General features: G+C 39.1%; 3 protein-coding genes across 4 annotated transcripts in view; 1 reads left to right on the top strand and 2 right to left on the bottom strand.

The window, feature by feature from the left end:
* Positions 1-8,513: 8,513 nt before the first annotated feature.
* ccdc69 (coiled-coil domain containing 69) lies at positions 8,514-16,175 on the bottom strand. Of its 2 annotated transcripts, XM_084708552.1 has the most exons (10): positions 16,157-16,175; positions 15,837-15,888; positions 12,610-12,673; positions 11,911-12,083; positions 11,413-11,500; positions 11,253-11,326; positions 10,793-10,894; positions 10,486-10,605; positions 10,277-10,374; positions 8,514-9,860 (listed from the first exon to the last, which is right to left on the bottom strand). In XM_084708552.1, the coding sequence occupies exons 2-10, from the start codon at positions 15,855-15,857 to the stop codon at positions 9,692-9,694; spliced, it is 909 nt and encodes a 302-aa protein (XP_084564678.1). In that variant the 5' UTR covers positions 15,858-15,888; positions 16,157-16,175; the 3' UTR covers positions 8,514-9,691. The 2 variants fall into 2 exon arrangements, with proteins under 2 accessions (XP_084564678.1, XP_084564687.1); XM_084708561.1 differs by lacking the exon at positions 16,157-16,175 and having other exon boundaries at positions 12,610-12,670; positions 15,837-16,121.
* Positions 16,176-18,421: 2,246 nt separating this feature from the next.
* LOC146302162 (ganglioside GM2 activator-like) lies at positions 18,422-21,604 on the bottom strand. The gene is made up of 4 exons (XM_084698986.1): positions 21,365-21,604; positions 21,120-21,272; positions 19,930-20,112; positions 18,422-19,385 (listed from the first exon to the last, which is right to left on the bottom strand). The coding sequence occupies exons 1-4, from the start codon at positions 21,470-21,472 to the stop codon at positions 19,227-19,229; spliced, it is 603 nt and encodes a 200-aa protein (XP_084555112.1). The 5' UTR covers positions 21,473-21,604; the 3' UTR covers positions 18,422-19,226.
* A 1,998-nt stretch (positions 21,605-23,602) lies between these two features.
* The window catches only part of fat2 (FAT atypical cadherin 2), a 30,116-nt gene continuing 26,718 nt past the window's right edge, over positions 23,603-27,000 (top strand). Inside the window, exon 1 of the mRNA XM_084708543.1 lies at positions 23,603-23,732. The gene's annotated coding sequence lies outside the window, so the exon portion shown is untranslated. The remainder of the gene's footprint in view (positions 23,733-27,000) is intronic.

The raw sequence follows: 27,000 nt of genomic DNA, 5'->3' as shown, positions 1-27,000 counted from the left end.
TTGGTTGGAAATTTTAATTGGATTGGAATTGGATGGATTTTCCATTCTAGTTGATGACATAGTAAAATAAGGCTAAAGTTTCCATACATTCCATATTACAGTTAAAATATTGTATCTAATCAACTTGTGCCATGAGGACTATGTCTAAGTGTATTAACAATAGACCACTTCTGTGGTAATGAAGCCTTTGTCAGACGTTGAAATATGTGCATTAGGACCGTCTGATATATTTGTTATATAAAGGGTCTTTAGTCCGCTGCTGTGACGAACCAATCCACCAGTATAGGAGAACAGCTGTTCAGGATTGGCTCAATTTCTCTCTCTTTCAGATAATTGTAATAAATCTGATACATGAAGCCAATCTGCCTGTGCAGATGGCCTTCACCAGACAGTTGCTCTCATTTTAAATGTCAGTATTATTCCTGAGGAGAAAATACAGTTGACTATTGAGTCCTGAATGGTGTCTATTAGTTGTTCTTATGGATGAAAATAATAAGACCCAGCCAATCGTCCTGGGAAGTTGGTAAGCCATTAGTTTGTATAAATTTATAACTTGATATGACATAATAGACAGTGAATGAGGGAATTATCATCCTAGCCAAGCAAACTGTGGTTGCTTTGAGAAAATGACTTAAGTGATCATAGGAATTGTGAGGCTTTCAAAATGATGTTCACTTTGTAACAGAAATCTCTCTCTGTATTGTCCTTTAGAATCAATTCTAGCCTACACACATACAGGCTCACTCTCCACAGTAGATCTCTGCAGTGAAACAGCCACACCTGGAGAAATGCTGTGCAGCTCCTTGTGTGAAGTCAGTATTATGCTAATTGTGACCCACAGGCATGGTGTGAAGGCTTGGTATAATTATCAGAGTAATTGTCTTATATTTTGAAAAGTGCCATATCGTTTAATTCAGGATTAACACTTCTCACCTCCAACGGCCGAAGGCTTTGCTCAAGATCATTCCCCTCTGGGAAAGGAAACTCAGCAACATTCAAAATATTTTCAGCCTCCTTTTTCTTTCCCTTCTCCTCTTTCTCAATCTCTCTCTTTCTCTTATTGTGTCTCTACCTCTATTTCTTTCTTTCTCTCTCCCCTCTCTCTCTCTGTCTCTCTCTCTCTCTCTTTCTCTCTCTCTATCTCTCTCTCTCTCTCTCTCTCTCTCTCTCTCTCTCTCTCCATTTCTCTGAGTGATACATCTATAGGAGGGGTAATAAGTCTCTCTCCCATCTGTGCTGCAGTCTGTGTATAACTGGCTAGGACTTTTCACACACACACTCTCACACACACATATTCACACACACAAATATTCACACACACACTCTCTCTCTCTCTCTCTCTCTCTCTCTCTCTCTCTCTCTCTCACACACACACACACACACACACCATTACTATGGTTTTGTTCCGGACATCGCTGATGTTTACACGAGGAACTGACTGAGACGAATTTGTGTCTGTCAATCAATTTTCACACTTTTGATACCTTAATCCATCTCATGTTAATCCACGTGACATGCCTGACAAGGTTACCTGCAGGCAACTTGCGATCACTGTAGATCACCTGTAGAATAACAACACATTAAGGCATTCTACTGTCACTATTGTTTTGTCTCACTAGCACCTTGTCCTTGGTCTTTTGTTTGTATGTTTTATCAGTCCCAGTCCCCTTGATTCAGAGTACAGACACAGCTAGTGAAGACTGAAAAGACTCTTGCACTTCCCAGCCTGCTTCAAGCTCTCTGGTCAGGCAGAATAATACATATTGCAATTATAAATGACAAACACTTATTTGGTAGATATTTTGGTGTACAGTAGGCATTGTTTCTCTTTTCACACCTGTTTAGATTCATTGTTCTGAGATACTGTAGCTGTTACATGTTGTGTTATCTAAACTATGTCAACAGGGAAGTGGAACCGTTAAGGATTAAGTTTGTCAGCTACTTTCTCTCAATACAATACTTCTGTCTGGACACACATGTTGTAATTGACTTTTGGAACATTAACTAAGCACACAATGTTTTCATTTGATTATAACATTATAAATGTAATTCTTGATGTTGATGCCAGTTATTTAGATCATTGAGTACATTGCAAAACATTGTTACTGAAATATGTTAATAGACAACAGTATGTATTCTACATTTGTAGAATAAAGTTTTAGGAATAGATATGAGGCTGCGTTCCATGTCGCAACAAGTTAACATTTTAAATGCCAATGGGCCTCTGTCGGAATGCCTTTCATTACATTCATCATCTCATCTCAATGATAAAATACCTGTTATTATGCAGCAAATGGAAGCATGAGGACAACCTAGTGTCTCTGCAAGTGCTAGGTAATTTCCAAGTTTTTACCGTTCACTGTTTTTCTGTCTCCCGTGGGTAAGGTGTATGTCATTTTATATAACTTCCTTCCACTTCTATTTGTCTGGAACTGGGCTGTGGGTGAGCGAGTGTGCAAGTGTGTTTGTGTGTGTGTTGGGGGGAGAGGAGGGCAAGGGGCAGAGTCAGTGAGTGTGTGACTGTGTCTGTGTGTGTGACAGGCAAAGGGACAAGGGGGATGGTCTGGTCTTATCAGATTCAGACCACTTTAGGAAGACACTTGTGGAATTCTGGACGATATATTACCACCTAAGTAGCCATAAAGGTAGATTTAGTGTCGTCCCTGGGCGTGTCTGGTAGTTGCCGGCAGGGATGGCTTAGCTCCTGAGAATGTTACAGGGGTACATTTATGAGGGAGGTGATTTCAATAGTTGTGTCAACCATGTGAACACCCAATGCGAGATAAGAAATAAACCATTAAGAAACATGACAAATAGAGAGTGAGTAAAAGTGTATTAAGGTCTACAACGGTTTTTCAAAAGATGAATACATTAATGGTACAGCATGGATGGACATGAATGTTTCCTTAAACATTCCTTGAATTAAAAGTAGCTAAAGACTTTTGAAAAGGTTCGACAGACGCACACATTCGAACGTACGTAAAAGCACACAAATGTTCACACATGCACTCATTGTTTAGCTTGGACTATATGCTGACACTCACCCTGTCAGGGTTAGGGATTCTCTTTGATTTGCTTGGTTTACCTGCCGGCCTAGGTTGAAAGACTGTTTATTTGACACCTAATGTGTTGACAGGTGTCAGATCTTAAGGAAAGGAGGTTTCAGAAGGGGTGGGGGCAAGGTGCCTGTCATTCCTTTTGTCTGCAGGTGCTAGGGGGGGTGGGGGGGTGCTGGGGAGGCTGGGGGGGGGGGTGGGGAGGGGTGGGGCAGGTGGGGATAAAGAGGATGCATTTTCTCCCCAGCCCCTAGGGTCTTCCTGTGGTGTAGTATGTTTCTAGTGCTATCCCCTGAAGGTGATAGTCTTTAAATAGAGGCTTTAACCAGCTTCAGTGATTCCCCGGTGAGCCCAATTAGGTCTTAAACGTCTCTTGTCTAACCTCTGTTTGTTTTCCTGAGTCTCTTTCTGTTGACGAGTTTGTGTTTTGTCACCTTGTGTGTATAACAATGTATTGCGGGACATGTCCGTGTTTGTTGAAATTGAGAAATGTCTTGTAGTTAGGGAATGGATCCATGTGTATCACCAAACTTCATCAGGAGTTAACTAAAGAAATGAATCTGCCAAAGCGGTTGGAGGTGGAAGAAGCTGACAATATAATATGCAATAGTCCATTCCTATCAACTTATTTATTGCATCTAGTAAGTTCATCTTTTTTACATGCAAAAAGGATCACATTTGAATTATGTAAAATTACATCATGTAATTCTTATATTTTGGAGAGGATCACAGGAATTCTCCCTGTAAAAATAATGCTGCCACAACTAAATATATATCATATAGGAATTAAAATGAGGTACTTGGCCACTCAAATTTAAAAGACAGACATGTCTGATTGGCAGTTCCAAATCTTCCTAATGCCACTGAGATGAAAGTGTCTGTAATTAAGTAATGTTAAATGTATGTGTGCTTGTCTGTCTTGGTCTTGAATGAAGGGAATGTTGTCAGGCCAAGTCTGTTTGTCACTGTAACTGGAAGTGTAACTGACATGCTCTGATATGCTCTGTGTGCAGCCGGCAGTTCCCCTTTAGGCTTTGTGTGACAGGCTATCATTTCAAAATGACACACCTTCAGAATGAAAATTCCAGTCAGTATCTGCATGAGCTGTGTAGAGAAGTGTGAAAACAAATACAATGTGTAACAATAGAGCAGCACAGTGGAAAGGGAGTACATTGTCTGATGGAGTATATGTCTTGACATGGTTTTGGACATTACTCAAGAATCAATGAGAAAGGTCACACTCCAACACTGCACCGTTGTCTGGTCTTGTGTACAAGCCCTGGTATACATCCTGCCAGGAACATTGGAGAAAAGGTAGCGCCGACTAAACAAACTACATACAGCAGATAGCATCAAACTATCATCATGTATCTATTATTTCCATGATTACACTGTGCACACAGATACATTTTCCACAGGGGTGCCCCCCTAAAAAACATGCATACACTTTGCATGCCTTGTTCAAAAGATGAAATAATATATACATCAAATGGTGTGTTCTTCCAATGAAATAGGCTTGCTGTGGAACAAAGGCCATAGCTGATTTAAAAAGTATGGTGAACACAGCACCAAAGTGCACTCAACAGGGGACTCCATTAAGTTGGTAAAGGAAACTCTCTAGAGGCCCTGACACATGGGCTTGCACCTCCTGGATTTTCTATCCATCTAATTACCATTTCACATAGACCCATAATATCACCACTATGTGGATGGTTCTAAGCCCCTACTGAACAAGTGCTAAAACAGCCCCCCAGCTAGTTAGCTCTGTTGTGGTGCATGGTTCAACAACACAGAACATGGAGGTGGTCAGTAAGTTGATCTTCACTTGATCATGCTTGAAGATTTAGAACCACCAATCAGCTTCACGATACAGAATAATAAAATACTGCATTGTGAACTCCCAACGATTAAAATGGGTTACTTGATCCAGTCCATATATTTTTCTTAGGAGATACTAACTATAACAGCATACAAATGATTTAGATGCAGTATGTCTACACTTAACCCTAACTCTAAGAAACTGAGTAAAATGTTTGTTAGCACTGATAATGCCTAATACTTTAACAGCATAAGTAATAGTTCCCCTTTCAGTTTTAAGGAAACCCCCTATTCCTAAGTGTTTAACTGAGAAAACCATTTTAGAAAGTGGACAATCATACTGTCTTAAGACTCAGAGATGATAACATGTAGGCCTTCTGTACTTCCTTCTGAACTACTGGTAAGTGTAGTTGTTCAAGACACATTTTAGCTATGGGGCTAGGATACTTAGCATTTAAAGAATAATTGATGTGTTGTTGTCAAGGACAAATTGCTCCAGGAGTAGTAGCAGCAGTAGCAAAAATCTATTTCTTCTACATGTTTTCACCTGTAGGAGAACTATGCCAAAAATGTCATAACTCATTATGTCCTGGGGCATTCTCAGACATGGCACATATACTATTGCTGATGTGGAGTCTGATAAATGAGAAGTAGCTCACATTCACCATATCATGGACATTATCTATGACTGTATGTTGTATTTGTTAATAATTGACACAGTGCTTCCATTGACAGGCAGAGAAAGTGAAGTGTTGGCAGATTGGTTGGAAGATTAATGACAGAGTTAATACACACAATTCATTGTTCCTTAAGTACAGTTTATGTGGTAAATTAACTTTGAAAGCAGCACGCTAGATAATTGTCTCAGAAATGTCAAAGTGTCTTCAGAAATAAAATACTTTGTTCTTGGAAGTGAAAATGTAAAATATCAACTTTATTACTGAGTAGGTAGTCAGTTGGTTCATTTCATACAGTATCTATGACAAATTAAAGTGGCCCACATAGCTCCTTACTCATCTTTGGACTGTGCTGTTACATGCTCAGCCATGGCGTGGGAAGGATGTCCTGCACATTGACAAGCACCTATTTAGTCACCTAATTATTGTTTGTCTATTGATTTATCCAAATGTTTTAGGGATACACGGTGCCATCAAACCAACTGATTTTATAGGAAACACTGTAACACAGTGTACTACTGTAACACACTTGGAAGAGAATCAAGCAAAATTGTACATTGTTAAATAGAAAACGTAGTATCAATAATTATTAGATGATAGGCTATACATGCACTACAATATGTTGGATAAAGGATACAACAGTATATGATCAACTAAATGTCCTGGCAATCCAAAGACATATCAGACAATTGCTCAAGCCTGCAGGAGAAACAGTGTAAACTGGGTGTGAGTCTGGCCATCTGTAAATGATCTGATGCCTAAAGGAGCACATGGCTCTGGCCCTTCTGCCAGTTGTACCACCGCTAGGGCCTAGTGCTCATGGCTGAAGAGGGTTTCCTCACCCGTCTCACTCTTATTCACTCGGCACAGGATATGTTACTTCTAAACTGCGGTTCCAGTACTTAGGCTAAATGACTGAGGGAGCTGGACATGGTGTGTAACATAATAACCAGAAGCATTTGCATTTATTTACTTCAACCAATGTCCTGTTTTGTTGAGTGCAATGCACTATGCTTATTATGATTTGCGTGTGTAAGTGAAAGAGAGAAAGAGCGAGAGAGAGAGAGAGCGAGAGAGAGAGAGACAGAGAGAGAGAGAGAGAGAGAGAGAGAGAGAGAGAGAGAGAGAGAGAGAGAGAGAGAGAGAGAGAGCAGACATAGTAATAGGGATGGTGGCAGGGTAGCTACACCTTTTTTCCTTCAAAGCTGTTTTCCCCAGGGTGCAATTTTCACCTTTCTTGTTCTAAGCAAACATGACAAAAAACACCTTCACTACCACAAATAGCAGCCAGCAATAACCTGGAAACGTGCATGCTGTTTTAATTTCTAATTTCCCACTTGGTAATTTAGGCGCTTATCTTTACTGTAATAAAATAATGGAAATTGCAATAATAAGATCACCGAAGAGAATATCCCAGACATTATCAGTCATGAGGACATGGGAACAGATGTAACAATTATTTTCAGCATTGTTAATGAATAGAGACGGTTATTTTTTGCAGAGCAATTAGAGAATTATAGACAAAGGAACTGGTACAGGGAGTCATGTTCACAGGGCTAATAATGCTCAGCGGGACCAGTACAATTCAGGTGTGTTCAAAACACACCTCACCCCATTTCCTGTCTTACCTCTGAAAGAAATCTCAACAGTAGATTAGTTGAGAGTTGGGGCTAATCTGTCATGAGTCTTGGGAGCTTTGTGATTGAATGCTACATGGATTCTTTGGGATTCATAAGATTTTTTTTTTACGTTTTTGTTCATCTTAAATAATAATCATGTGTTTTCTTTTAACAGTTAAATAATCATTCGAATAATTTGTGATCAATTAGGGTTGCATGAACTGTCACTTTACAAACTAGCTTCCTTTGATGAAACATTTGTCAATATTTCTTTTTTTACTGAACAGTACAATAGCAAACAATGATTGCAAAATGTGGTTGTATTTGGCTGGTTACTAACCTAAGATCCATCCTCTGCCACCCAAACGTGTCTCACTTTGTGCAGCTTTGGCTATTCTATTACATACAAGGTTCTCGTATGCTTAAAAACAAATAAAGAGCTTACCGAGGGCACATGCAAGCAACTTAAAACACTTTACTTAACTCGAGTATTGTTTTGCTTTGTGGCAGTCTGACTGATATCCTCACAGTAAGTATGGCCGACGTGTATATGCGGATGTGGTGTTGGCTTCGGGCTTGTCTCATGCGCACACCTTTCACCGTTTGAAAGAGGTGCTTCCAGGTGGCTGTGAAGTGCCCTGGGAATACTGTGACATCATAGTAGGGGTCTGACCCTCCGTTAGCAAGGTGCCTCACCGGGTATTGTCTTGACTTGTCAAACATCCATTGACATAGTGATCCTTTTACATCCGCTCAACGCTTCCGAGACAAGACACACACAGAGAGAGGAGGCCGTCTGAACACTTTAACTTCTATACATTTGGTCAGACAAGACTCGAGTTAAAGTGCATGGGGTAGGTGGATCTCAGAAGTCACCAATAAATCTGTCAATCACTTCAGCCTTGTATCCTGTTTTGTGTTTGAGCTCCTATTATATTGGTAATGCAGTCGAAATTAATTTTGTTACATAGATCCATGTTATCTTTAATCCTTTTAAGTATCAAGCGAATGAATGAGTGGATGACATGTCTTTAGGATAAATAGGAACAACGTTAATAGATAGCTGTGGAACCACATCCAAGTCATGTCAATGAACAGCCTAAAAAGTATTGTGTCAACAAACACAATACAAACTTGTCATGTTCCATACAGCTACTGTCTTTTAAAAAACTTTTTTAATCAACCTGCCACATTAAATAGGTATAGAACATTAACTGTCCTCTACTGCCCCTTAGTGGAAGCAAAGGTGAACTGAAGACAACTATCGATTATCTTCATATAATGTGAGCACAAAACATCATTGTGTGACCAATAATTAGAGGGATGTGTTGTGTAATAATTAATTTAATGTCAGAGGGATTAAAAGACTTAAATCATAACTGAAGTTTTAATTTGTTGGAAAAATGCATCTTTAGCTTAGCAAAAAGGGCAAGATCAAATCTGTGTTTGCCAAACTGAAAAGGAAACTACAAACTAAGTGTATTTGACATGGTAAAGGAAACAAGATATTGTGCTGTAAGATTTAATAATACTTCTCAACATCTTCAATAAACTTATTAAAGCAGCTTAATATTTGACTTGCATCACATCAACTAAAGACATTGACTCAAGTCCAGTATTCATTTTCTGTCAAAGTAAAATGTGGTAGGGCTGATGACACACTAGATAAACACCCTTAGTTATTAAAACAAAGTAAATGAAAAAGTAAAACTGAATAAGCATGAACACTTTTCCATTTAAAATCAAGAATGCAAATCTCTGTCAAACACTATTAGTTCAACACGGATTAAAAAGTGCTAGTGCATATTAATACAAAAAAACAAAAAAACAACACCAATAACTGCTTTTGGTTTGTTGTAATTGGGCAATTTTCCTTAATAGCAATACAAAAAAGATATTTCACAGAACAAACAAATGTACCAAGACAAACAGTAGTATACAGTTTACATGTTGTAACAGCTACAGTTGCAATGCTACCTATCCAGTTGACAATGCAGTTCTTTGATCATCTACAATGTATAGCTCAGGTGTACACTGAACATCCAATCAGAACCAGAAGGAAGTGGATGTGTCCACTGCTATGAGTTTAATGAAAGGCACAGGTAATACAAATGAAATAAAAATAGAAATAAAATAAACATTTGCTACTGTATATGTGGACTCATGTCTATGTGTAATACACCTCCAGTACTGGGAGCACTAGTGTAACTGAACAGTGTTAGTTCGTCTTGTAGAACACAATCCTAAAACTTGATGCATTTGAAGATAAGTAAACTCTACAGTCTACCTTGACATTTCTCCAGAGTCTGAGAAACTTGACTTATTTAATTGGCCACTGACCCAATAGTACAGCTGGTAGAAGTTTCCGAAAGAATCCACTGGTGCTGGTAATGTTCAGTATATAAACAGTGACTGATTCAAATTGAGATCCTAGAAGCGTTGGGTTTACCTCAAATAACGAGGGACTACGTTGGATGATCTTGGAACATTCACTGGTTATGCAGAGTCCGGTATGGTAGGGTCATCTGGGGGCTAGCTCAGCCACGATGGCTGGCAGGTGGATGGAGGGGCAGGAGTCCCTGTGCTTCAGCTTAAACACGAGTTCTTCTTTCTCTTGGCTAAGCCTCTGGCTGAGATGAGACTGCCTCTCTAGCTCCCCCTGCTGTTGCTGCTGCTTCTTTGACAGCTGCCTGGTTAGGGAAGAACAGAGACCAAAAATATTGGGTATATCTGACAACTGATGACAAACAGTATGGGCAACATCATGTCATCAACACATCTCAGTCATTTGATGTCCATATTCACCATTCGTCACAGGGATATCTACTGTATTGAAAAGACTTGCGTAAATGTACATGGAAAGTGAAGTGCGTGAGGTTTACAACTACATACTGTGGGTATATATCCGAGGTACTAACATTACACCGTAGATTACATGTAGAAAGTGAATGTTGGGTTAGCACAACACCAAGACTGCTCCACTGGTTTCATAGCGAATCAAATAAATCAAGACTTCAATGGTATTTAGCCAAAACTACAATAACAGAGGTTTCCATGGAGGTGATATTTCTATATAACAAATGATAGTGATGTAATTAAAACATACTGTATAAGGCTTTGATAGTTGTCAACGCGAATCCTGAGGTCCTCATTTTGTTGTAGCAGATGTATAACTTGATCTTCTAATGACAGGTTCTTCTCCACCTAGAACACAATACATGGGATAAACATGTCACATCAGTGTTGAGCTCCTATCAAATGAGGATTGACGGATGCAATGCAGAAGTATCTAAACCAGTCTAAACCAGTCTTTACCAAGTCCTCCATCTGTAGCAGCTTGTTTCCCTGCTCCTGAACACACCGAGTTTTCATCTCGATCACAAACAACAGACTCTCCTGCTCTGACTCCCAGAATGCACCAGGACTGCCATGGGCCTGGAGAACGTTGTATTAATTCATAAGAAGAGTCACATTTTAATTGTGTGTAATCATTTTTAATTGCATAACAAGCCTCAAAAACAAACTGTGGCTAAAACCGATTCTACATATTGAATCTGCCAGAGAGCTTCCACTGTCCCACCGCCATTGTCTTTTGTCCATAGCAGACAAAAACAATACGCACCTGAATGTTTCTTTGAAGGTCCTTCTTGAAGGTTGACTCCTTTACTCTCCTTTTAATTTCATCAAAAACCTTGAGCTCTGCAGTCAACACCTCAATCTTTGCCTTTAATGGGATACATAAGGTGCCAAAACAATTCTCTAAGAAACAAGATCGAAAAGATGATCTTGTAAATCATACTTAAAAACTATGTAACATTGTGGACAGTAGAGTAACACAGCTACAGGTGCTGAAACAGGTGTAATAGCGATGTACAGGAATAAAACCTTCTTGTGCATCGGTAGAGTTAGAGTTGTGGTGGTCATTTGAATTTGAGTGAGTTGATTTTGTGATGATATGGTGGAAACATTAGCAATACTTTTTAAAATATTTTATGCAAGTGCCGACCAATTACCACAAAGGCTGTGTAATAATACGACAGATTAATTATTATTTAGAACATTAAGTAATAATACACACACACCTTCAACACATTCTCAGCTGCTTGGTAGGTTTCAGTTAAGAAAGTCTTCTCTTCACAGTGTATCCTTCTAAGTTCTGGAAAGTAATGGATTTGGGTTAGGTGTCATTACCTCAACCTGGGTCAGATTTTACGTTCACAAGGTTTGTACTGTGGTTCTTACCCTCCACCTCCTTCTGGTGTTCCTCTGAGGTTTTCTTGCCTTTCTCTTCATGATGGATGTTCAGTTCTGTAACTGTTTCAGTCTTCACCTGGAGAAAGACAGATTAAGGAAAATTGACATCCTCCTGCATGAACTCAGTGTGGCCGCTGAGGAAACTAGGGAAGGAAACTTTGCTTAACCCCAGCTTCATGAGTGGAGCCACATATAAATCTGCACCCTGCTGTTCTCTGCTGATTTTTTTGAATTGTTTCCCTTTGGAAGACAGAATGAGGGGCTGCTGTTACTGGATAGTTTTGGGGAGCATAGGTCAGGGTCCAAGGTGCATACAAATTCTAGCTACACATAGGTTCCCTCTGGCTACATTACTTGGGCAGTATGGGCTCCACTCATAAAACTAGAATTGCGTAACTCTGATAACTATTGCTCTGTTGGCAGCACAGGGCAGTTAACATAGAATGTGGCTTTATAATAAACTTAATAGATTTAAATGATCTTCACCTTGTCGGATATGCTCAGGACCAATGCACAGAACTCTCCGAGGGAATATCCCTTCAGTAGCTCTGCCCTCTCCTGCTTACCACTGGCGGCCTGCACCTCTCTCAGGATCTTCAGCTGCCACTCATTACCTTCCAACTGCTTCTCCATGTCCGACTCCTCCAAGGGAACTTTACCTAAATCACACACACACACACACACACACACACACACACACACACACACACACACACAGTCACTTTAAACCAACACCTATAATGATCTTCTGCTAACCCTAAGTAACCTTTACAAACCATAAATCATTAGACAGAAATAGATGGAACCCCAAGGAGAACTTGGGACATGACCAAGCAACATGAAACAGTACACAGGAGCAGAGAAACAGACAGTCATCACCCACTTCCTATATCAGTTAGTGCAGCTGGGTACTAAGGAAGGGCATCTAAGGTGTCTGCACTAACCTCTTGTTAAATTGAGATAGGTTCAGAGCAAAGATGCCAAACTACAATGTGTGTCCCTGTCCAGTTACTTTTTGATTTCACAATTTTTTTTTATTGTGCAAAATGATGCATTACTGTAAAAGACATTCAGACATTTAAGCCGTCAGCGAGTGAGTCATAAAAACGGGCTGTGTTGTGCGTCGCATAATACTCGATGATGCACAACCTGTCACACAGCAGTGCTGAACAGGAAACCACTCACCACCATTTTTATGGCTTTCAGCCTCCTTCAGCCTCGTCTCTCCCCGTTTTACTTTTGTCTTCTTCTGAAATGGAACGGAGAACGGACAAAGAATAAATGGGGGAGAATGACAAGTGCCATTCCATACCAACAAACAACAAGCCCTGACAAGTGAGTGAGGTGTCAATGAATTTGAGAACCTCCCAGAAGAACCACTACTTCTAAAGCACTCCACCAGTGAGGCCTTTATCAAATTACCCAGACAAAAGTCCCTTGAGTAAAAGGTAGGCTACATGACAGCCTGCTTAGGAGTTTGACAAAAGGCACCAAAAATTCATGGATCATGAGAAACAATTATTTGGTCTGATGAAACCAAGATTAGCATCACATCTGGAGGAAAGCTGGAGAAATCAACTGGCAGGCATCCCCTTTGTTTATGTGGCAAGAACTGGCACACTAGTCAGGATCGAGGACAAGGTGAACAGAACAAAGTACAGTGAGGTCTTTGATGAAAACCTGTTCCAGAGCACTTATGACCCAAGACTTGGGTGAAGGTTTACCTTGCAACAGGACAACAACCTTAAACAGCACACAACCAAGTCACTGCAGGAGTGATTTCATAACAAATCTGTGAATGTTCTCGAGTGGCCAAACCAGAGATAGGACTTCAACCTAATGGAGATCTCTTGAGACCAGAAAGTTTAGGGTCTCTGCAGATTCTCTCAATGTATCTTTTAATAAGAGACTATGTACATTTACATTTAGTCATTTAGCAGACACTCTTATCCAGAGCGACTTACAGTAAGTACAGGGACATTCCCCCCGAGGCAAGTAGGGTGAAGTGCCTTGCCCAACGACACAACGATTCCCTGCCGGGAATCAAACCGGCAACCTTCTGATTACTAGCCCGATTCCCGAACTGCTCAGCCACCTGACTCATGTGACTATATTCTAATGTATCTAACCACAACCATCAAGTTGCCCACTGGTAAGAAATGTCATCCAAATGTCAGAATAAATACAAGTCTTATATCGTTCTGGTAATACAATGATATATACTCCATTTTGTACAGTGTGCTTCCTAGCATGATGTTGCGAGCACCATTTAGCCTGTGCCAACCACAGAAGTCTTTGTTTTGTTAGTAACTGGAGCAGTAAGGGTGCTTACGAAATCTGCCTGCTGATGGGCACTTGACCCATATCGCCAATACCAGGGTGATTATTCTCCACATGACTGGAACTGAAATCCTTCTCAATTATGTAACATTTTAAGGATAATTTGATGAGGAGAGATACGTTTCCACAAAGTGATGAACAATATTAGGGCCACTAGCAAAATCTCAGACGATACAACAGAACCTTTATGGCATTACAGTCTACTTCTGAAAAGTGGTCACAGGTTAATAATATTAGTGTTTGTTTAAACTGCGACACTGCAGTAAGATGTGCAGTAATACCAACAGACTGTTAAAACTAAAAGGCCTCTCTTCAAGTCTTTTGCAATACTCAGGCCTCGTTCAGCCACAATCTGTCTAAAACCTGTATTTTTCTTTCGCCGCCGCCATATTACAACTTGTAAAAAATTCCCTAGAACATGAGGAATATAGAGAAAAGCCTATAAACATCATTGTCCTGTTCACATACAGACTTGTATTGTCAAGTCTAACATAAGGCAGATATTTATTTTCATAACTTTCATATCTAAAATGCTCCTAAACAGTTAGGTCCTCCAGAAACATGTTGAGGAGGGTTGGAACGTTTCTTTGACACCCATCCATAAATCAACCATAGACATCTTTCCACAACATTTTTTACATTTGACGTTGCAGTGTTCTTCCCATGAACCCTCAGCGGAAAGTAAATCCCAGAGACATGGTAGAATGTACACTCCAAAAGTTAATGGATGTCCCTTTACGTCTAGTACAGTGCACCAATTTATACGGTGTGACCTTTATGAGAAATATTTGCACTTAGTTCAATATCCACAAAACATTTTCCAGAAAATAGTTTTTTCTTGTTGAATAAGGTAAACAAAACTTGACTCATATTCACTTGGAATGATATAACTAATATTGTAGGGACCAGCCAGGCTACACTACTTGTTTGAAGAATGGCTGGTTAGTTGGAGTGAGTGAGGTTTTATCAGTATTGGTTACTAAGAGAACAATGATTTATAGCACCTTGTAAATCCTTTGACCAGTTATCTATCCTGTTGCAGAACAATGTATACTACTGTCTAAGATGCAAAAGTTAAAGTCACTAGATCAACTGCTACATTCCATGAAAATTAAGCTGAATCTAAATCAATCCTTGATTGACTATTCAAAAGGGGGCATAGAAGGTGTAGGTACCATTACTGTGTACTTTACTCTTGACTAAATTTGTACTGCACCAAGAAAAGGAATTTGATTAATATAGTAGTTTTAAGAGTGAACGTGGATGAAACAGCTTTTCACTAGATAACTCTGGAATGACCCAACTTGATATGGAATGTCTCAACACTCTTTTGCACAACCCAACCCAACTAAAAGTAACAGTTTTGAGTGCACCAAGTGCTCTAAAATTGAGAGACCATTTACAAAAAGTTAATCTGTCACTGCTAACTTTAATATACACTTAAACAACACTTTCTGATATGACTCTTTTAAGGTTTATAACAAAATACTGTGAGGTGGAAAGTAATAAATAAAGTATATCATTTAGTTTCATAGGCCATGACATCCACAAAATGTCAAATACATTTGTATTCAGCAGATGAGAAACACATGACAAGATGCTTAGTGATCAAAGACAGCATTGTTTAAAATGGATTATTCTATTTTAAAATAACGGGTTGCCGCATAACCTTCAAGAGTAGACAACAAAAAGTAAAGATACCATTGCAACGATTGGAAACAGATGAGCGGAAATGTGTAAATCAATAAAAACTTGTAGTAAAAATCAGTAGGCCTAAACGTGTGAAGTAGTGCAAGTTGCACTGTAACTTTAGGGAGTTTACGCATAACTTGAGGGAAATTACTTGCATCATTTACAAAGTTAATTTCCTACATCATCTAGCTGTATCCCGCTATCGTGAGTGACTATGCCGCCCGCGATGGGATAATGGCAACTGAGGGGAAGAAAGGTTTGCTGGCTAATTAACTTTCTTTGAAACTGCAAGACTTAGTATGGTAGCCTACATCAGATTTTTAATACAGCTTGAGATCTATCTTACATTAATTTTTGCTAATGCTAACATTGTCACGCACCTTACTGTGGTAGCAACCCATGCCTTGTCCCTCCGCGTCTGCTCCTTCAACCCTTAAAAGGTAGTTGTTTTGTCAATTTACAAACCAACTCCTCAAATAAGTTCAGAACAACTCACTCTACCAAATGGGCGGATCTTTTGTAATCCAAATTCAAATCGTGGACAGCAAGCAGATTTTTTTTACTGCGTGTACTGGAGCAAAACAAAGCATGTTCAATGTGCCCGTAGACAGTTCATTGTAGATCAATGAACAGCGCCTATTTCGCCGAATTTAGACACTTTCATAGCTGCAAAATGTTTTTTTTTTTTTTTTTTTTTTACCGTAATATAAGGTATAGACTACAGAGTATGCGCAGGTGGCGCGACTCGCCATTCCAAAAACACATTTTAGAACGTTAACTTTGTAAATCTTTACTGGTGTGACAGACATAAATCAGTAACAATGACTAAATCTGTACTGTTAAATGAATCAAGTTCTCTTCTTTCTATTGTTGGTACATCTGTCATATTGTTAGAGCGCCCTCTGTTGACTGGTGTTGCCAGAAAATGACACTTGGCTTGTCTCATATTTATTTTAAATCTCAGAATCTTGTTTAAGCATGTTTCATTGTGAAAACGTTTATGGTTACTAGTATATAAGCACTAATGAACATCAGAACGCATCAGTAGTCAAGGATTGATTTGGCAAGGAGTAAATATTGTACTCTTTGGTTTATAATTTATTAAAGAAAATCAACTACACAGCACTGATGTTAACGTTGACAACTATATTTTAAAGGATTTAGTTATGAAATAACTCATTATGAAATTCAATGTGAATCTTCTGCACAAAATATACATTTTCTTTTCAAGCCAACTGTAACACCAACTTCCTTCCTCTCCACAGATTTGCCAGTCTATCTTGGGACTGCAGTATTGTTTGTAATAAGCCTTGACAGAAAGCTTTGGAATCTGATTTTGTTTTAGTCAAAACCGCCAACCTATTTATAGGGTTAGCTTCTCGTAATCAAGCATATAAATAAGCAGCAGTTGTTACAGTAAACGTGTGAGAACAGAGTAACTTTCCAAGGGGTGGCAGCTGCACTGGCTTCAGTTACCAAATTTATATCAACACAAACTTGACAGACTTATGACTTCTGTCCGTTACTGCAGGAAAGCTAAAGGCAACACAACAAACCCATTAGAACAATATTTAATAGTACAATATGGACTGTATATCTTTACATCCTCCATTATCTTGGGAACACAACATAGAGAAATTCTCAAACATATGTACACTTCTTTACTACAGTTCAAACTAACCTAATAACCATTTCTGAATTCAACCTTACCAGTTGCACATCAGTAAAGCTGCAGTTGATATATGGAGCATTAATATGTAGGTGTATAAGAATAAACACAGTGAAAACCAGAAAATAGGCTTTAGTTATATTAAAATTATATGTCTTAATAAAAAGGCCAAAATATATTTAATTAGTCCTTGGTTTCAATCGCTGCAAGGTTTGGGTGTAATCCTTTACAAATAAGTGGTGCTGTACCCAAAGATACAACAGTGACACAATCTTCACAGGCACAATCCATATTCAAATTGCATCCTAAAGCACTTTGGAATAAAGAAAGGGGATGAGGAGCACATCGCCATACTTCCGTTATTTAGATTTTGGATGGTAGGTGTTAGTGCCAGTAAAAAAAAAAAAGGGCAAACTGGCCCTTTAACATGGCCACTGACCTCTTAAAAAGGTCTGCGTCTCCTCAGCGGGCTTTCAGATAGCATTCTTTCCATTGCCTGCAACTGGAAGGGAGAGCTTAGATAAGGACACACATGACTGCATGTCCCCTTAAGATACTCCAGACTACACTGATGTTATTGAGCTATTGGTATATGGTGGACAGTTAGGTAACTGTTTTGCACCTTGTGATCGGGAGTGAAAATGAGTAAAAAGTTATACGCACCAGTCACAAGTTTTCCTTGGCCAGAAGAAGGAAATACAGAAAACGATTGCCCTTGACATTGTTCAAAGTAGGCAGTTAAGCAAAATGTATGAGTCCATGAACTCACCTAACAATCATGAGACCTCTGCACTTCCATTAAACCACGTTTCACACGTCTTTCATATAAACACAGTTCTGTGCAGTGGCAGATGTGGTATGGGTCAGTGTTGTGGTGTATTCAATCATGTTTATTAATACGTTTGGGGGGGTTTTCCTTCCCACACTAGCAGCCTAAGCATTTACAGTAACTTCAAGGCATGTGGTTTGGTGTAACACTGGAATACACTTGTACTTTGTATTGTAGATATAATAATTAGTATTGAACAGCTGACAGAAGGATCAAGTATTATGCAAACATTTCAGTCTTTTTTCACTTTTCACTCAATTATATAACTTACAATTGGCCCTTAAATTGAAGGGACTAATGATAATTTGTTGGTAAAAAGATATTGTTCTTTCTGCAACTCAAAATGTTTAACAGTTCTTACCCACTATATATATCATCACCACCCATTTTAAATTTAACAAGGATACTGTATATGTAATTCTATACCATCTTGTGGCCATGCAGAGAATACCAATCAAGTCAAATAATTTGAAAAAGCACTATTATTTGTTTATTCAGAAAATGCATAAATCTATGGGTTTATACAGTAGAAATGTGTTTCAGGCACAACATAGAACAATGATTCAATGAAGGTAGCATTGCGTCAACGCGACATTAGGCATGAAGCCTTCTTTTCCATACAAATGAATTACAACAGCATTCCCTTTACCAAAAAGTCAATTCAACAAGCTGATTATGGCTACATTAGACTAAAAGTAGTATAATTAAGGAGCAAACTACAAAACCATCTGATGAATAGTATACGTAACTCATTGACGTACTTTATATCCTGGGTAACAATCACTGGATGAGTAGCTTTAGAGTAGCTTTTTTTCACGAGTTTATTGTGCCATGCTTTTTTATCTAAAGCTCTCATGATTGTTGTCTGTCAATAACTTGTACTAGTAAAAAAAATAAAAAGACAACAAAGACAAAGTAGAGTTCCGATGTCAGGTTCTATGTAATTGGCTTCATGTGATGAAAAGTTCCCTTAACAGTACCGCAATGTAAATACAGTATCACCCATTGTCAAATGCAACAGTAGCATTTTCCCCACTGACACCTATTCCCAAGCAGGACAGTGCACATTTGCAATACAATTCCATAGATTCTGCAGAGCAGTAACTTTCTATATCACCATAGATGTTATTTCTATTCCATTGATAAAATAGGTTATCAAGTTTTTGAGTATCTTAATTTCGTACATCTCCACAACAAGGTCTGACTTACCTTAGACTAGTGTGACCAGTGTACAAACCACAACTGACAACAAAGTGCATTAACAGTCCTGATTTAGTTATTTGAGTGAAGAGACAAGGCAATTTTGAGGCAACCCAACTCTTTTCCCAAGGATTCCAGAACTCCCTGCGCTCTGTAGTTTCCATTAGTTAGCCAATAAGGCAGATCAACGTCAGGCAAGTAGAAGTCAGACTCTGGCAAAGAATAGGTCCCCTGAGGAACAAGGAAATAAAAAAAACAAAATGTTAATCTGCAAGTCTGTAAAGAATACGGATGTATAGTACTCATAGTTAAGAGAAAATGATGTGGGCAAGAGACAAGATCTGGTGAAACAAGGAAATACACATTTCATTGGTTACTGGACACTGTATTGGGGTTTCCTCAAGGAAGTGGGTTTTGGACACACCAGTACATACTTCCTTATTTTATTTTGTTTGCATCCTTGTTGTTGTGTTTGAAACTTACCTTGCTGCCCTAGCATTCGAACAGCACGCACAAATAATGTGCAGAAAGGCCTTGGCTCTACAATACCTTGGCTCTCAAATACTCTATAACACATATGCTTGCCCAGTCCATTGCTAGTAAATAATTATAAATAATTGTTGTTGTTTTTAGTTGTATATGGAATACTTTGTCTTCCTCTACATACCACTTTATAGTTTTAAATATACATTACTAAATGTACACTACTAACGTTTGCACAATAAGGATTTAAACCATTTTTTTATTTGTATTCCTTGTGGTCTGACACACTTACAGCTTTGAAGGGGCAGTGGCAGGGTAGGCCATAGGTGTGAAGAGGCTCTGGGCAGTCCTGTCCTGGTGGAATCGCCATGTTGAGAAGGTCACAGACGTCAGGGTAATGGCAACTGCCTATTTGTTCCAAACATGGCACCTTGACCCAGAAACCAGCCACTTCCTTCTCCAGTGTTACATTCAGCTACGAGAGGGGAAAAAAAAACATCTCTACTAAATATGTTGTCTGTAGCCCATGGGTTTGGTCAATTGTGTTGCTAGCACAAACGGGACTTTGAACTTAGAACTAAAGTTGTTGACAAGATGATACTCACTAAAAGATACCTACAGTATGATTGTAAAATTATGATTGACCTTTATTGAAAAAAGGTCTAATGTAACTATAGAAAGAGGACAGTGTTACAGTGTTGGATCCATTTCAATGGGAACTATTCGGGGTACCCTGTGTGTAGCCAATGTAACCTACTTAAGTGTGGGACTAATTGATACAGGTGTGGAGTATAGTGAGGTCTCGTTTTGTTTTTACCGTCTGGCAGTGTTTTCAGCGAAGACTTTGTAACAGCCTAATCAGAAAATGAATAGTGTGATAGCCGACTACATTTTAGGCTTTGTTGGAGGGTGAGAACAGATGATCAAAATAGCCTAGGCTACTGGAAGGACACTATCTACACCGCAGTGTGTCAACAATTAATAAAATAGAACAGCAGATCAGTTCCTTAAAAAAATAGCTTCTGTTTAAAAACTAGCACAAGTTGTACAGATCAGGTCTTTAGATTATGCAATGCTATTTACAGATGTTTTTCATGTGGCAGAGAGAGAATGGTCTCAGATAGGTTGGTCATTAGTATACCAGAGTACCTCCACCAACTTTGGTTCACTAAACTAAATTATTATATTTGACTAAGAACATATATTTGTGGGATGAGCCTTAGGGGAAACATTAGGATTTACAGGACATGACACACAAAATAAATCTAGAGAATGAGGGCTTTTAATTAGGACGAAAGAGGACCATTTTTATCTTTATCTTTTACTGATACATTTCAAGTGATCTTATTGCCAGTGTGAAGTTATTTCAACAATAGTCGTTATAGCCTGTGCAAAGGGAAAATACTGAGTCAAACACTTATGCATAACAAATCAGCTAAATAAACCAGGCCATGCTACAGCTTTTTGTGAAAATCAACTCACAGCAAGGGGCTGGGAAAGTTCCACCGCAGTGGACCCGGACGCGCTGGCCATCAAATCTCCAGGAATAACAATAGGATCGGGCGACAGAGTTAGCAACTTCAGAACAGCTGGATCGTCTGGCTTCCCGCAATTCTTCCAGTCGAAATCCATAATCTATAGATTGAATATACGCCGGCAGTTAATGGTTTGGCAAAAGGCTGAAAAGTATGCAAATATACCTTTTTTAAAACGATGTCACAGCTTACCTTTGCCTTTTTTAAAAGCATTTTCTTGGTTTGCACTTTGCAGCTCCCCTGTGATAGGAGAGATTCTGTGATGCAAAGTGCTATCATAAAAGCAATAGAGCGCATCATAGCGGATAAATTCACCGAACTGTTTTATAAAAACAATGGTAAATGCGATAAGTTTACATTTATCGCACAAGACTCCGTCGCAAACGCAAATGATCTGTTTGTTTAAGCCTACACTTGGTGTGTAGGCATGTTTCACATTTCCGCATTTACAGATCACGTGACAAGGGGTACGTCCCAAAACTTGTCTGAAAATGTTTTATCCACTCGCTCGCTAGCCTACGACTCAATGGCAGAGTATAGAAGTATTCTATACTCTTTGTCAATAGCTCCAAACACATATGCATGAAGGCCTTTTTGCACATTATTTGTGCGTGATGTCCAAATGCTAGGGCAGCACGGTGTAACTGAAGTTACAAACACAACAAGGAAGCGAACACAGACAATAAGGAAGTATATACCGATGTGTCCAAAACCGACTTTCTCAATCACATGTCCAGATCACGTTGTAGCAAAAACAAACGAGAATGAAAAAAGGAAATGTTTAAAAGGATATTAGGACCCAGTTCATGGAAGTGAAGGTGATAGAAAGCATAAGTTAAATAAAACATCGAAATCACTTTAAGGAGAATGTTCTTTTCTATACATTAATAGGTCTGCGCTTGCCTTGTTCTATGCGACTTAGTTACAACTACTATTTGGATGCAGAAGTATGGTCATATTATCCTAATTATAATCTTATTGCACATTTGAAATTTGTAGTTTTCACATGTAGGCTATTTGTAATAACTGACACTGTCGAAATTGTGGATGATGCATCAGTGAGACATTTTGTCACTAGGTCCGCCTGCTGGTCAAAATAATGAATAGCGGCCAAAATATTAAACAGACCCAGCTGTTGTGTGTAACAACACTGAAAGTGGAGACTATCAAGTGACACTTTGTTTGTGAAATCCTCTCACTTAACAGTTGTTGTTGGCACAGTTAGCTAGCAAATTTGTTTAGAAGATACCCTGTTGTAGGCTACCGTGTTATTATTTGTTTTTGACTGAGTGAGTGAGAGACAGTCCTGCATGGTGCAAGAGGACCCACACCTCAAAAAACCTGCACACTGCAGGTTTAAAGGTTAAAATAATTTTAGTGCAGTGATAATTAACCAACTGCCCCTTTAAAGAAAGGGCTGCTCTGTGTTGTCATTTATAACCTCAACCTCATCATGCTCCCCTTTGTCTTCCTGCTGCACCATGGCTCCATGCCCACCTTCTGTTACTGTTTATTTGTAGGCAATTCTACTTACAGTATCCCTTCTCTCTCTCTCTCTCTCTCTCTCTCTCTCTCTCTCTCTCTCTCTCTCTCTCTCTCTCTCTCTCTCTCTCTCTCTCTCTCTCTCTCTCTCTCTTGCTCACACTCTCTCTCCCTCTCTCTCCCACTCTCTCTCTCTGTGTTCACTCTCCATTCAAAATGTAACATCACTGTGGCCCTGTGGTCAGCAAATGCACAATCAGGAACACACAAATCAGCCTGTTGTGTGGCAGCAGGGTATCAGACGTGCCATAGACAAAATTCCCTTCAGCTATGTGTGTGTGTGTGTGTGTGTGTGTTGGTTGAGCTATGAAGAGCTTGATTTGGTTTTGACCTAAAAAATGCAATCTACTAATTACTTCCACTTGTATCCACTTTAAGTATTTTTAGTGAAAGGTTTATTTTTAAGAAAAGTTGAAAGTTGATTTGAACGTTAGAATTAGTCAGCTTTCAGAATTACAGAAAAAGAGCCAAAAAGTTCCCAAAACCGATATTATGACATCAGATATTATGACATCAGATATTATGACATCAGATTAGGTCTTTGTGGATTTTTTTTTTTTCAAAAGTTTACTTTTCAGAAATATTTCAGAATATAAACCCACTTACTTTCCCCAAAGACCCGACTTTATCAAAAACAAAAGGCATCAAAATACTGTGCTCTCAACCTTGGAGTCTTGTGTTGGCCCCAGCCCAGAAGACAGAGGGTGAGTGAACGGCTCACAATCTGTTCACACGGGTGGTGTGTGTGTGTGTGTGTGTGTGCACGAGCTTGTGTGGAGGAAGGGAGACAGTGTGCGAAGTGGGAGGGGACTCCCGAGGGAGCATGATGCCTCTCCTGCACACCTAGATCAGTCCTCCTGAGAAAGGTGCCTGAAGAACTGATGAGACGAAGTTTGTGTGTTTTTATGGATTGTACCCTGTGACATTATGGGACTTATGGCATGTGTTTTGGGAGTTTTCTTAAATCCCTAAAGCATAAAGGATAAGAAGAAACTTGATTTGAGACAGAGGACTCGGGGTAGGTTTTTTTTTGTAATTCCAGTGCTGATGAACTAGCTTAGCTTAGAAGCTACCTTATTTTAGAAGCCTCCTCTCACTGTTGCCTGCTCTGCTTTGGCTAATGGCAACTACTATCTACTAACTGACAAGCCATATTTATGATCTTGTATGCAATTTTGCAACTTCACAATATTTGCTGTTATTTATTTTCAGGGACAAGTGTAAATGATTTGATATACTCACACACTGTAGCCCTTGTGCTGCCTTCGAGTCATTGTGACCCACCTTTTGCACCACGACTGTGGGTCACAATGACCCAAAGGCAGCACAAGGGATAGTATAAAAACGTGTATATTGTAAACTTTTAAATTACAAATGTTATCTCATTGAATATAAATATGTCATTTACAACATTTAATCTGCAGCATGTTTTAAATTGGAGTGACCATTCCCTCCCTTGACACATGTTTGTTTTCAGATACATTTTCATTTAACATGATACACAAAGTATCCAATCCTAAAACAGAGATTCCTGAACTGAAAACTTGTAAATTGAACATGTGTGATGGATGTCCTGATCAGATAACCTCAATGAGCCCCACTCCCAAGTTAGGTGGTCCACACAATGACTACTACCCCTTGACCATCAGCTCGTAAATGTCAACTGAAAAATGGCCCCGGAAAACATATTATTTTAATTTTAAGTGAGATGCCATAGCCTTGCTGTTTGATAAGGGCTGTGCATTGCCCCCCAACAACAAGGGATCTAGAACTCCACCATGTCACAATTAAGACTTCTGTCTCTGACCATTCATCACTGATGCCTTCCAGTCATTTGGATAATTACATTGGAAACATTTATCTCTGTGGGTGTTCTAGTGCACTAAGGAGTACTTCCCTATCATAGAGCGATCCCCTACTTATACAGTAACCCCTGTCTGAAGAGTATTTGTATAAACATTGAATTGTCAAGTAGTAATGTGAAGTTATAATGTTTGAGTTTACACTCTGAAGTTAAGACATGTACACCTGTACTTACAATTGTTGTTATTGTTACTGTGTCCCTGTATCCTTCTCAACTGGGATGAAACAGTCTTTGTGGTTGTCAAACAACACCCTCTTCAAAATATGAGGATTTGAGGAGAATTACCAGGACATTTTGTGAGTTTATAGGAAGATAAGACAAATAGGGTGGTGCTGGAGGGTAAACATGTGACCCCAGAGCACCTAAACTCTCACTACTCCCCCATAGCTGTCACATCTATCACATAGTACAGCGAGATGGAGAACGATGACAACCACTGCACAAGTCATGGGGTCATGCATCGTGTTGTTGTAGCTTAGAAATAGAAAGGATTGCTAACATTTTTGTATAGTAAGTTGGTTATAAATTGAGTCCCCAATGGAAGAACTACGTATTTTGGCAACATATGCAAACAAGCATATTAAGCTAAATGTGTAATCAATCAGCATAGCAATATCTTTACTCTGCCCTAAAAATATTGAAATTGAAGCATTGTTTGTAGGCAGTCAAGCTGTGTTTTTAAGGTAAATAATTGGGTTTGGGTTCTGTGTAGAAAGCATTTTCTGCAAAGAATTGCACAATGCATATTCAGGAACTCATTTATTTTCTGTTGGAACTGTTGCAAAGCAGGCATGTTGAATCATGGGATGTACAAATTGTGCTCTTTTAAGTGATGTTGTGGATCCTGTTTGAATAAAGGCAGTTAATTGTGTGGTAAGATTTGTTTAGAACTCCAGAAGTGTTCGAGCTCCAGATGACACCTCTACTGAATGTATCAATCTGAAGAAGTTTACTATTGTGAAATTGATAACTGGCTAATGTAGCTGGCCTTGGAAAGAGTCATTGTATGTTTATCTAACACACGCAATGTACTTTAATGATATTCTGTGATTTTTTTTAAACATCTCATTAAGGTTATTTAAAATGGAAAGAAAATGAACAGAATGTACAGAAGCTATAGCCAAGATGCCTTATCCAAATCTTAACTGTTTTATAAGGGCGATGTGGAAACAAGATCTGTATAGAATTGCTGAGCATGTGCCTACAGGCCATAGCAGCAACACAGGGGTTAGATTGGGGAGCAAGAACACGCAGGAATATCCTCCTGCTCTAGGTCTTCGTAAATCAAAGACAGCCTGGGTCGATATCCTGCACTGCCAGATGTTTATAAAGGATGAACACTTCCTTTTATTTTGACAGTTGAGAACAGGTGATTTCTTGGACTGTAAAGGATAAACAGTCGTAAACGGAGACTATCCCTGACACAAAATGTAAAATTGAAAGTACAGTAATGGCAACATGATGAATTAGGAGTCTGGGACGTAAACCCTTCTCGTCTGACTTAGGCTATGATCATGTGGATTTTAGGATTTAAAAGTATGTTTAGGAAAGAGAATCATGGCACATCACTGAAAGGAGAGATAACTTGATAGTTCACTCCCCTTATAAAGCCTAACACCTGACTATAGTCTATGTACTGCTATCCCAATCCTTAAAGCCTGTGTGGCTTACATTTAGTCATTTAGCAGACGCTCTTATCCCGAGCGAGTTACAGTAAGTACAGGGACATTCCCCCCGAGGCAAGTAGGGTAAAGTGCCTTGCCCAAGGATACAACGTAATTTGACTCGGCCGGAAATCGAACTGCCAACCTTCAGTGTATTAGTCCGATTCCCTCACCGTTCAGCCACCTGACTCCACCTGGTTTGATGTGAACACAGTAAAAAAAAAATAAGGTACACCCTCATACCGTATGCCATAAACAACAGAGTAAACATCAACCAAAACATGGATGAACAAGGAATAATATTTATGCCAGGATAATACATAGACACCTCAATCTGTTTTTATAATACACTTCATTGAGTTTTATGATTGAATCATGTTGGCAAAATAGTCCTTTTGATAATCTGTTGTTACAAATGGAGCAATAATAGTTAGGTTCATAAGCTGCTCCAAGCAGATTTTGGTCTTAAACAATGAAATGCTCCTGGCAAAGGCAAGTTGGAACAGGAGACAAATACCTTTAGCACAGGTTGGGTCTCTGGTGTTGTGTCATTGTATGCCTAACATCCCAGTTGTAAAGCATACCTGTAGGACTGCAAAGAAACACAGGGGAGTGGCTCCTTGCCATCTGCTTTAAGAACTGCTGTGTCAACATTTGATAGAAATGTGTATTTGATATCTAAAATGCTTACATGTTTCTATCTACTTAGGCATGTTCTAAATAATATACGTTCTGTATCTCTCCACTCTCCACTTCCC

This window comes from Hypomesus nipponensis, chromosome 1 (assembly GCF_054491055.1).
Source record: "Hypomesus nipponensis isolate SF chromosome 1, ASM5449105v1, whole genome shotgun sequence".
Taxonomy (NCBI): Eukaryota; Metazoa; Chordata; class Actinopteri; order Osmeriformes; family Osmeridae; genus Hypomesus; species Hypomesus nipponensis.
The sequence above is the reverse complement of the archived record's forward strand: the minus strand, read 5'-3'. Positions and strand labels throughout refer to the sequence as shown.

What these genes read in the sequence shown, in the direction of transcription:
- LOC146302162 (XM_084698986.1), bottom strand. Translation starts at nt 21,472, where the DNA reads ATGATGCGCTCTATTGCTTTTATGATAGCACTTTGCATCACAGAATCT. An exon ending in TGCTTTTAAAAAAGGCAAAG is followed by an intron (nt 21,273 to 21,364) that starts GTAAGCTGTGAC and finishes TTCAATCTATAG; the next exon opens with ATTATGGATTTCGACTGGAA. An exon ending in AACTTTCCCAGCCCCTTGCT is followed by an intron (nt 20,113 to 21,119) that starts GTGAGTTGATTT and finishes CCCCTCTCGTAG; the next exon opens with CTGAATGTAACACTGGAGAA.
- ccdc69 (XM_084708552.1), bottom strand. Translation starts at nt 15,857, where the DNA reads ATGGGTTGCTACCACAGTAAG. An exon ending in TCCTGAGCATATCCGACAAG is followed by an intron (nt 11,501 to 11,910) that starts GTGAAGATCATT and finishes GTCTTTCTCCAG; the next exon opens with GTGAAGACTGAAACAGTTAC. An exon ending in AACTATCAAAGCCTTATACA is followed by an intron (nt 9,861 to 10,276) that starts GTATGTTTTAAT and finishes TTCCCTAACCAG; the next exon opens with GCAGCTGTCAAAGAAGCAGC.